The sequence below is a fragment of the Microplitis mediator genome, chromosome 8 (genome assembly GCF_029852145.1).
Source record: "Microplitis mediator isolate UGA2020A chromosome 8, iyMicMedi2.1, whole genome shotgun sequence".
Classification (NCBI taxonomy): Eukaryota; Metazoa; Arthropoda; class Insecta; order Hymenoptera; family Braconidae; genus Microplitis; species Microplitis mediator.
The window spans coordinates 14,761,897-14,774,147 of NC_079976.1; the positions used below are offsets into that span (position 1 = coordinate 14,761,897).

The window sequence follows — 12,251 nt, forward strand, 5'->3', positions numbered from 1 at the left end:
GAGTATTAGAAAGTTAAAAAAAAGTAATTTAATTTACGTGTATTTTAAATGGGAAATCTTTGAAATCAAATGGCAAGTACTTAGCATTGGAATTAAGAGCTCATATTTGGTGATTATTTTTTTTTTTTTTTTCAATGTAGATTGAGATTTTGCTTGAGGACTTGAAATAAAAAAAACTTTTGCGGAAATGAATCACCCTAATATGGATATTATTGTGAAAACTTAATTATCTGAAAAATTTATAAAAACGTTAATTTAGTCAAATAAATTTGTCGAAACGGTTCATACATGGCCATATCGGGCTTATCAGGAAATTTTTTCACAGGTACATTAAGATCATAGATCCCCCGATTGAAAGAAACGATTCAACACGATTGGAAAGATTCAAAGTAAATCAAAACGATTCAATTTTTGTACTATATATATATATATATATATATATATATATATATATATATATATATATATATATATATATATATTAGGGTGATTCAAAAAACAAACAAATTTTTTTTTTTCTTCCAAACAGGTTTAAAAGTTTCGTTTAGATAAAAAAAGATGCCTGTGAAAATTAGAGCTCTTAATATTAATATTAACATTGTCCGCGTTGCATTTTTTTATTTCCCATAAGAATAACATGGGAAAAATTTTTTTTATGTCTTCTGATTTTTATAAGTAGCTAACGATGCGTCATAGGAATAATTAGCAGGCATATTTTTGTAGGAAATTGAATGCTCTACAAAAAAAGATTCTTATCATTTTTTGCGGAATCTATTTGTTCAAAAGTTATTTGAGGTTGAAGTCGAATTCATATTAAATTTTGAGTTTTTCTTACTTTTCCGGCGAAACTATCAGACCTATTACAAAATATTTTGAGACCTTTTTTGTAGACAATTTTATTCCCTAGAAGTTATACCGAATAAAGTTTTTTCGAATTCCACATTGTTTTCTAGTTATTTTCATTTTAATGTCAAGCTCTCAAAATCGATCAGAAGACTATTTTTTTATGAGCATGACATTAAAATGAAAATAACTAGAAAACAATGCGGAATTCGGAAAAACTTTATTCAGTATAACTTCTAGGGAATAAAATTGTCTACAAAGAAGGTCCCATAATATTTTGTAATAGGTCTGATAGTTTCGCCGGAAAAGTAAGAAAAACTCAAAATTTAATATGAATTCGACTTCAACCTCAAATAACTTTTGAACAAATAGATTCCGCAAAAAATGATAAGAATCTTTTTTTGTAGAGCATTCAATTTCCTACAAAGATATGCCTGCCAATTATTCCTATGACGCATCGTTAGCTACTTATAAAAATCAGAAGACATAAAAAAAATTTTTCTCATGTTATTCTTATGGGAAATAAAAAAATGCAATGCGGACAATGTTAATATTAATATTAAGAGCTCTAATTTTCACAGACATCTTTTTTTATCTAAACGAAACTTTTAAACCTGTTTGGAAGAAAAAAAAGAAAATTTGTTTGTTTTTTGAATCACCCTATTATACATATATATTAGGGTGGTCCGTTTGGAACGACTATTTTTTTTTTTTCGCTCCCACTGAAAAATATTGTTGTAGACATTAAAAAAAAATTCTCAGAAAGTTTTAGCTCTTAATTTTAATTTTAAGTACTTTACATTTGATTTTGAAATTTTCCCATTTAAAATACATGGAAAAGTTAGGATTTTTTTTTTAATTCTCTATAGCTCAGCGGCGTTTTACGTTACGCTTATGTCCATAGGTGGGATTTGTAGGTATTTAGTTGCTCTTTCAGAGCTTTTAAGAAATTTTACCCTAACTTGTATATTTTGAGGTGGGGTCTCGGTAGAAGTTATTTTTTAAATAAAAATCGCTGTTTTTTGCATTCTATCGAGAAACCGTCAAAGTTACGGCTCAGATTTGATAAGTCACTTTTAGGAAATTTGATGCTCTACAAAAAAAGTCCTGTGATAAAATTTGTTAAAGTCGATAGGTAAAAAGTTATGAGGCTTTTAAAATTAAAAAAAAATAAATATTAACAATTTGGTATATTTAGCGTAAGTTAGACACAAAAATATTTATTTATAGCTCTTTTTTTTCTTTTTTAAGCTAAACACAACGTATAATTTACAACATAATTTAAAAAAAAAATAAATAAATTGTATATCATTAATTAATTACTTCAGCATCAATTAAACAATTTATAAAGTAGATAAGACGAAATTTTTTTTGTCGCAAGATGAGTAATTTTTACGGTGATCTTGAACAACTTGCCAAATCAATTGCCTCTGTTCTTCATCTTGCGTTAGACAATTATTATATTTTTCGATTAGAGTGACTCCTCTTTCTGCGGTATCATTCACGACCATCAAACTTTTAAATATTTCAAGACATTTTTTATAATTAATATCTGAGTTCCAAAGCTCAGGGTCTTTTTCAAGAAAATCATATGCTAAATTAAATTGTTTAAATATAAAAAGAGATCTAATATTTACAAAATCACTAATTTCTTTTTTTGTCAATAAATGAAATTGACTTTTTTTTACCGTCAGGCGTTTTCCTTCTCTAGTCATTTGCGATTTTTCATTTTTAATTGCGGCAGCCATTTTGATTTTTTGTTGACGTGATACTGTTGGATCAAAGAGTGCCAAAATAGCAAGTTGCTCATGCAGATACCATAGATGCCCAGACAATTTTACAAGAGCAGCTTCACCAATTTTCGGATATATGTTTTTAAAAATCAGTAAATTTTGAAACAATTTTAAATCAAAATTAGGAGCTTTTATCGCGTCTGTAGCAACAAACCACGCTTCTAGATAAAATAAAACCAGGAAAATGCAGATTTCTCGTAAAGCTTTGACATCATGATCGCTTATTAAGAATTGTTTTCTAAACATATAGATTTTTAAACAATATATTGCTTTAGCGAGCCATCTTGCATGATGCATCGCACCGGGAGCTCTGAACTTGACGCCATTTTTTGGAATACCACCCAAAAAAATATAACTTAATATCAAGAATTCTCGATAATCATCTCTTGGTTGATGATTCTAGTAGGAAAAAGTATATTATTACTATTCGATTACAACTCAAATTAATTAATCGGTATTTTTCGGTGTAATCGGTATTTTTAAGTGTTGTCAGAATTAACACACTTGCCAAATAACATTGAAAGGCCATAAGCAATCTATAGATATTTAACACACCGTGAAATGTGTTTTAAGTGACTACAAAAAAGAGTTTTGTTTATGGCCTTAAACATGAAACACATTCGGTGTGTGTTAAAATAACACACTTGTAACACATTTGGTTTTAGAGTGTATATCACAAATATGTTGCTAAGTATAGAATTCATAATAGTAAATTGTCAAAAATTAATTATGGATTTAACTATTTATCATACAATATCTTATTGAAATTAATTGCTTATAAATACAAAATCATAAAAATAACTGAGTTAAAAATAATATTTTATGAGTTATTAAATAATGTATCAAAGTGGAAATATTGTTCCTTTGACTTTTTTCCTTACTTGACAATTAAAAGAAGATTAACAAATAAATTATATTTAAATTTCCAAGCACAATAAAAGTACATTTAGTACATTAAAAAATAGATGAAAAAATTACTCTTTGAATATTTAAGATATACTAAATAATAGCTCAAATATAATTTTAAAAAATTTAAATAATAAATATCAGCTGATTCTGTAATTATTACCTCTAATTGATTTTCGATAAAACTGATTTTTTCACTCCTAGATTCATTTAATACATGTACTATATTTTTATCATTAATCCCAATGTCATATTTAGATAAATCAATTTTATCCCAATAATCTTGAAATCTTTTGAAGATCGGCACATTTGGTCCTGTTGTTACTGGCCATGCAACTTCTACCACATTTCGTAGAATTATTTCATATATGTGGTGACGACAGGCTAGATATAGTACATCTTTTTTTAATTTTTGAGCTAACAAAGTGCATGTGCCATTTAAATAACCTGCAATTATGGTAATTATAACAATAATTCATTATATAAATGAATGAATCAATAATAAATTCAAACGGAATTATTTTCTATAAAAAAAGTAATTTATGAAAAATTTACCAGTGTTGACACTGGTTGTGTCAAAAGACATTGCTTTAATTCTATCAGCAATATTCCACTCATTCACCACTTCGAAAATAATCTCAGCTTGATTAAGTCCTGTTGCTTTCTCAAGCATTGGGACACCAAGGAGTTGCTCGGTATCTAAACCTGAAATAACTATCGGAAGTCGCTCTACTTTTTTTTTTGTTAAACCTGTAGGGAGAGATTTTCCGTCCCAATGAATAACCAGACATTGAGCAATATCAAGACCATTTTTTAACGTTTCTATAATTTCTTTTCTAAATTTTATACGAGCATTATGTATAGTTGTACGGCTCAAATTAAATTTATTTACATCCAATCCAAGGCTGCGGAGTACTGAAGAAAAAATATACATTGCCTGTCTATCGCTTATTTGCGTACGATCTAACGTTGACACAATATCAGGCGTCATAATACTGACTTTTTTTATTTTTGCCGGAGGGATTTCAATTTCGAATTCGGAATGAGCACGCTTGAGATCATTGTCATTGGATGATTGACTGATTGCCGAGCCCTGAGACAATTTTTGACTTAAATCTATAAAAATAAATAAACTAAATAAATAATAAATCATAGAGAAATAAAACTGAATCACTAGATGAATTAATTTAAAAAAGATTATGCTAATGATTGATTAACTGTTTGTTGAATTCATAACTTTAGTAATAATCTTACTGACAAAATCTAATAAATTAAAAATATTTGTATTTCTTTAGATAAAACTGTTGATAAAGCGTAATCTGGTTGAGGTTGACAAAAAAAAATTAATTTTTCACTAACATTCTTATTGGTAAAAATAATTTCTTTTCTTAATTATTATCTCTGTTGTTTATTTCGAATAAAATCAATACTTACCACTTTCATCACCATTAATATTAATATTATCTTCATCATTATTCAACTCTTCAAGTTGTTGATTTTCGATATTCAGGGGATTTTCTAATATCAATGGCACACATTTATTATTATTACCTTTTGCACGACATTCCATTAAATATATTCGAAGATTATCTGGTAAATTTTGAATTTCGTCATTTTTAACGATGTCGAATAATTGATCAAGCTTAGCACAAAAATTTTGTACATGCTTTTGTTGTGTTGGCGATTTTTTTTCTATATCTCGACGGAGTTTTAATTTTTTATATTGATCGTAAAACTTTTCTAATTTTGTAATATTATGCTGCAATCGACTTGTTGGAATGCAAAATTTATCCCAAATGCTATTTATTTCTTTAATAACATCACTTGAACTTTGCCGAACCGTCAATTTTAAAACTTGATGTTTGTACATAAATAAATTAATTGCATCACGATATAGAGGTAACATATGTTCGTTGATTTTATTACACTCATAGCCAATTAAATAATTGAATGTTTTGGATCCAATTTTTTCTGACATTTTTTTCCTTTTGATTAATTTCACTGCGTGTTTTAGTTTAATTAAATATTACATGAATGTAATCGATATCGAAAAAACAATAATAAAATTACACAGAACAATTACTTTAAAAGAAAAAAAATACAATCTTACGTAAGATTTAATAAATAATACTTGAGCGAATGAAGAACAAATTAAAAAATTTCACGTACTCAGACACTTGTCTTCATTACAATGGAGAGCAAAAGAGTTATAACTTTGAAAAAATTGAGTAGATATATATTAATTCATGTACAGCGCTCGTGGTGTTAATCAAAAAAGCTAGTTCAAAGTTGCTAAGTAGTGCACCGACTATAAAAGAATGCATTCTGAGAAACGCGAAATAGGAAAAAAAAAAAAACTTGATAATCAGATAATAATCAAAGTAGGTTTTGGAATTAAATCCAATTGAAGGTCAAGGAATATAGTACCTACTAAAAAAGAGTATATTCAGAGAAATGAAAATAAAAAAAAAAAAAAAAAAAATTAAAAATATCAAAATAAGAGTATTCAATTTCCTACGAATTGATGCAAATTAATTAATTAATGATATACAATTTATTTACTTTTTTTTTTAAATTATGTTGTAAATTATACGTTGTGTTTAGCTTAAAAAAGAAAAAAAAGAGCTATAAATAAATATTTTTGTGTCTAACTTACGCTAAATATACCAAATTGTTAATATTTATTTTTTTTTAATTTTAAAAGCCTCATAACTTTTTACCTATCGACTTTAACAAATTTTATCACAGGACTTTTTTTGTAGAGCATCAAATTTCCTAAAAGTGACTTATCAAATCTGAGCCGTAACTTTGACGGTTTCTCGATAGAATGCAAAAAACAGCGATTTTTATTTAAAAAATAACTTCTACCGAGACCCCACCTCAAAATATACAAGTTGGGGTAAAATTTCTTAAAAGCTCTGAAAGAGCAACTAAATACCTACAAATCCCACCTATGGACATAAGCGTAACGTAAAACGCCGCTGAGCTATAGAGAATTAAAAAAAAAATCCTAACTTTTCCATGTATTTTAAATGGGAAAATTTCAAAATCAAATGTAAAGTACTTAAAATTAAAATTAAGAGCTAAAACTTTCTGAGAATTTTTTTTTCAATGTCTACAACAATATTTTTCAGTGGGAGCGAAAAAAAAAAAATAGTCGTTCCAAACGGACCACCCTAATATATATATATATATATATATATATATATATATATATATATATATATATATATATATATATATATATATATATATATATATATATATATATATAGGTCGAATTACCAGTTGAGGTACTAATGAGACTTGGGTCTACGTTGTTATCTTTGCCACTCATCTTATTTATTAAACAAATTAACGAACACACACAGGTAATTACTACTCACAAATATCGTATACACTAAACAATAAGATTACAAGCAATAATATCAGTATCGGACGACTACACAATATCAAAGTATCCAAGAAAATATTAAAGATTACAAAACTATCAAATATTACACAATATTAAATACACAAATTATTACAAGCAACTAGTATAGTAGAGAATAACAACTATTGACAATATTCTAGTTACTGTGGTGAAATGTGCGCGGTGGTAACGTTAAAATCGAAACGAATACACGATCGGTCGGATAGCAATGTCGTCCGTTCCTTTGCTCAATTAGAACTAACTCTCTGTACCCAATATTCTTGAGTCCCCGAATCGACCAAAACTATATCTCAGGTAATTTTTACAAATTTGTACAATTACTTCCATATGTTTGAAAACTCATTATACCGAAAATATTGTTATCTCTTGATCGTGTCTACGTTGGATGCCCAGACGGGCTCCTTCGACTTAAGTCTACCGTCATAAACGTAAATATGAAAACTAACAAAATCTTAAGCGGATTAAATTGTAAAATATTTTTACTAAGTTTTTATTGTCTAAAAACGAACTCAATATAGTTGGGACTTTCCCAAGTCTCAGGAAAAACCCAAGTATTATTTTATCTCCGACATATATACACTGGTCACAGAAATTAAGGGATAGAAAAAAAATTCGAAATTTTTAGGTGATTGTCAACATGCTGTAACTCGGTGAAAAATGGTCATATAAAAAAAGTAAAAGAAGCAAATTGTAGCCTCAAGTTTCTAGTTTTCAGATCTGGACCTCAAAATTTTTTATCATGTACGGTTCCGGAGTAATCATAAGAAAACCAACGAAAAAAAAATTTTCAAAATTTTTGCTGGTCTCTCAATACCTCTATGGGCGACAATAAATTTTTTTGAATAATCCGACTGTCTGACTTTTCTCGGAAATTTTATGCCCTTTAATTTGGTAGCCTTAAAAAGTCTCTACGACGATTTGGCGCCGAGTTATCATTGATCAAAGCAAAAAAGTCCATTTTGGCTTTGATAATCAATAACTGCGGATGTATTGGTCGTACAGAGAATAGAAGCAGGGTTTTGAAAACTGGAAAACATTCTCTATAAGGCAAAATTAGTGGCATTTAATAGAAAAATTTTTTTTAAAGCGATATTGTTTGGTAAAAAACAGGTCAAAATTCACAAATTTAAGGATATTCGGAAATCTTGCTATAACTTTGGATATAACGGATAAACAAAGGATATCTTCGACTTTTTTTCGACCTCAAAGTGTCCTGAAAAAACCCTGAAAATTTCAAATCGCTGCGATTTTTCTTTCTTAGTGCCCCGAAGCTTTAAATTTATCGATTTTGTCAAAAATCACCATAATTGGTAGTTTCTCGGTTTTTGTTCATTTTTTCGATTTGAAAATTTTTTTTTTACCGATAATCTTCATTTCTTTGATCAAAAAAATCGATTATCGAAAAAAATTGAAAAAAAAAAAATTTTCAAAAATTTTTTTATTTTTTTCAAAATTTTTTTTTTTTTGTTGTATCTGCAATGATTTATCACTGTCAAAAAAAATTCCTAAAATTTTTGTTACCGCTGTAACTGCATCTGCTTTAAATGTCAACTTAACAAACATACGCTTTGGGTAACTCTAATGCCGGCGGTCAAAAAAAATTTTAGGAATTTTTTTTGACAATGATCAATCATTGCAGATACAACAAAAAAAAAATATTTTGAAAAAAAATAATTTTGAAAAAAAAAATTTTGAAAAAAAAAAAAAATTTTTTGAAAAATTTTTTTTTTCAATTTTCTTCGATAATCGATCTTTTTGATCAAAGAAATGAAGATTATCGGTAAAAAAAAAAATTTCAAATCGAAAAAATGAACAAAAACCGAGAAACTACCAATTATGGTGATTTTTGACAAAATCGATAAATTTAAAGCTTCGGGGCACTAAGAAAGAAAAATCGCAGCGATTTGAAATTTACAGGGTTTTTTCAGGACACTTTGAGGTTAAATAAAAGTCGAAGATATCCTTTGTTTATCCGTTATATCCAAAGTTATAGCAAGATTTCCGAATATCCTTAAATTTGTGAATTTTGACCTGTTTTTTACCAAACAATATCGCTTTAAAAAAAATTTTCCTATCAAATGCCACTAATTTTGCCTTATAGAGAATGTTTTCCAGTTTTCAAAACCCTGCTTCCATTCTCTGTACGACCAATACATCCGGAGTTATTGATTATCAAAGCCAAAATGGACTTTTTTGCTTTGATCAATGATAACTCGGCGCCAAATCGTCGTAGAGACTTTTTAAGGCCACCAAATTAAAGGGCATAAAATTTCCGAGAAAAGTCAGACAGTCGGATTATTCAAAAAAATTTATTGTCGCCCATAGAGGTATTGATAGACCAGCAAAAATTTTGAAATTTTTTTTTTCGTTGGTTTTCTTATGATTACTCCGGAACCGTACATGATAAAAAATTTTGAGGTCCAGATCTGAAAACTAGAAACTTGAGGCTACAATTTGCTTTTCTTATTTTTTTTATACGACCATTTTTCACCGAGTTACAGCATGTTGAAAATCACCTAAAAATTTCGGATTTTTTTTCTATCCCTCAATTTCTGTGACCACCCTTGTGGAAATTTTTGACTGAAAAGACTCTTCAGAAGTCTGTATAAGTCTTTCTGAAAGCCTTATTTTTCCTGATGAAGTGAAGAAAAGTAGCAATAAGTCTCAATAACTCTGAAAAACTCTGAGTAAGTGAAATATTCCCTGAAAATTCGGACTTTCTCAAAGAGTTTTTCAGAGTTGATAAGACTTATTCAGAGTGTTATCAAAATAAAATGGAAACAAGAAGACAGAGTTTATAAGAGTTTTTCAGAGTTGATAAGACTTATTCAGAGTGTTATAAAAATGAAACGGAAACAAGAAAACAGGGTTTATAAGAGTTTTTAAGGATTTATAAGACTTATTGAGTAATAATGATTGAGTAATTGGTAAAAAATATCTAAATAAATATTTCAATTTTGAAAAAGTGGTAAATTTTATTTTGTTATTTCGAAGTTAAAGTTTCTTAAAAATAATCTTGGAATTTCTTGATAAACATACCATTTATAACAAAGTTATTTTTTTTTAACTTAAAGAAACCGTTTATTGTATCACAACTTCATTTTTAACCTTGGAAGGCTCTCTAAGTTACTAGTACGTGAACTCCCGAACACTTTGACCTCAAAATTTTATTTATATACATTTATAGAACTTATTAGTCTCAATGAAATTAAGATCTGTACAATAAATCGCTATCAAATCAATGGTATCGAACGTCACATCATACAATTTGTTTGCTTATTTATGTTTTAAATTATCTCCTTAAATGTTTTCCATTTAAATATATAATAATTTCGTAGATATTCAATTTCAATATATAATGAGAAAAAATTTTCGTACGTAATACGATCTATACAAGTACTTTTCCAGTAATTATTAATAATTTTAAAAGAATTTATTGTGTATGGAAAATATTTGCAGTCTCTAAGTACAAAGACGATGATGTTTAGTACACATTACAAAACCTTAATGTTGATAATTACGAAAAATTAGCTGCCAGCTATTAATAGCATTTAAGGCCATTCTCAGACAGTGCCCCCCCCCCACTTTTTAAAAATGTTCAAAGACTTTCAACTGTCCTAAGCATATCAAATTTTTATCAATTAAATAAAAAAAAATTAAAGCATTAATTGAAAAAAGAACAATGTAGTTGTAATTTTGACGATATATAGATTTAAAAAACAATTATTTACACATGATGTCAATTAGGAGTTGAACAAAATTCGTCAAATAAATTTCACTAAAATCGTAATGTCAATTTTATGATTCGAATTTTTCAATTTTGTTGGCTAAAATTTATTCAACAAATTTCGCTTAACTCTCAATTGATATTAATTGTAAGTAATTTTTTTTTAATTTTATATCTCAACGAAATTACGACAAAGTTGTCCTTTTTTCAATTAAGGTTTTAATTTTTTTTTAATTAATTAATCAAATTTTAATATGGTTTTGACAGTTGAAAATCATTGCATATTTTTAAAAAGTGGGGGCCACTGTCTGAGAATGTCCCTAAGACAATAATTTTTAATTGCTACATATTTATATATTGCCTGATTCTATTTCTCATGAATCATTTGAATTTTTTTACTTATAAGAATAACTTTTTAAATTTAACTTAAAATATCTTCTTTTATACATTTTAAATATACAGTTAATTAACATTTTACTAAGAATAATTTTTTACATATGATTAATATTATATTAGTAACCAATTTGGTTTCTGATATTTAATTAGGCAAAGAGTTGGAATCATGATAAGTATCTTTTAAAAGACTTATATGTAAATTTTCGATTGTAAAAGGACATTATTTAACTTTGCACAACATTGTCTAGTCGTTCCCATGTCATGACTTAAAAATTCATGTAATTTTTATTGTTTAAGGGGGTTCCTCCTTGTGAGGGTCTGTTTTTTGAGCGTTTCTTGTGAAATTTTTTTCAACAACCAATGAGAAGACAGAACTTTGAGTGCTTTTTATCATTTGTTTATTAATATTTCTAGAGTATATTAAACAGATTTCCTATAAAAATCTTAATTACAACGTAAATGGTACCGCTGTGTAGATACCCGCCTCGAAAAAAAGTACATTCACTTCTTCCACGATTCCGGCTCATCAGCTTATGTGAAAAAAAAAAACGTCGTTTTAATCTGTTAGCCTAGATGCATCGAGTGAAGTAGAATCATGCAAAAATTCACAGTATTACTGTTCTTTTCTTAACGGAAAAATAACAAAATTATCACGAAGTTTAAAACTTATTTTTCAAAAGTCCGCTATAAAATCGAATTTTTAATATTTGCAAACGATTTTAGTTCACTCAATGCATTTAGGCTTACAGATTCAAACCCTGTTGTTTTTTTTTTTTTTCAGATAAGGTAATGAGCCGGAATCTTAGAGGAAAGGAGCGTGCTTTTTTCGAGGCAGGAGTCTTTAAAGCGGTAAAATTAACGTTGTAATGAAGGTTTCAATTCGAAATTTGTATTACATACTCTCGAAATATTAATAAATAAATGATAAAAAAACTAAAAATTCTATCTTTCCACTGGTCATCGAAAAAAATTCCCAAAAAACGCTTGTAAAACAGACCCTCACACAGGGGAACCTCCTGAACTCCATAATTTTAAAGTAGTAATTACTGAAGGAAACAATATTTTGAAATGAAAAATAAATATTTTTGAAGGAAATAATATTTTGAAATGAAAAATCAATATTTTTGAAGGAATTAAAATTTCCTGTAATGAA

General features: G+C 27.7%; 2 protein-coding genes across 3 annotated transcripts in view; both read right to left on the bottom strand.

The window, feature by feature from the left end:
* LOC130673548 (neither inactivation nor afterpotential protein C-like) overlaps positions 1 to 12,251 on the bottom strand; it is a 1,009,353-nt gene that overhangs the window by 3,678 nt on the left and 993,424 nt on the right. The gene's annotated exons all lie outside the window — the stretch shown is intronic.
* LOC130673551 (uncharacterized) lies at positions 2,125 to 5,724 on the bottom strand. The gene is made up of 4 exons (XM_057478590.1): positions 4,977 to 5,724; positions 4,098 to 4,658; positions 3,706 to 3,989; positions 2,125 to 3,035 (listed from the first exon to the last, which is right to left on the bottom strand). The coding sequence occupies exons 1-4, from the start codon at positions 5,518 to 5,520 to the stop codon at positions 2,187 to 2,189; spliced, it is 2,238 nt and encodes a 745-aa protein (XP_057334573.1). The 5' UTR covers positions 5,521 to 5,724; the 3' UTR covers positions 2,125 to 2,186.

Bases quoted from the DNA above. Each gene is read 5' to 3' on its own strand.
- LOC130673551 (XM_057478590.1), bottom strand. From the start codon at position 5,520: ATGTCAGAAAAAATTGGATCCAAAACATTCAATTATTTAATTGGCTAT. The intron at 4,659-4,976 runs GTAAGTATTGAT...TTATTTTTATAG, and splicing joins TATTAATGGTGATGAAAGTG to ATTTAAGTCAAAAATTGTCT. The intron at 3,990-4,097 runs GTAAATTTTTCA...CCATAATTGCAG, and splicing joins CACAACCAGTGTCAACACTG to GTTATTTAAATGGCACATGC.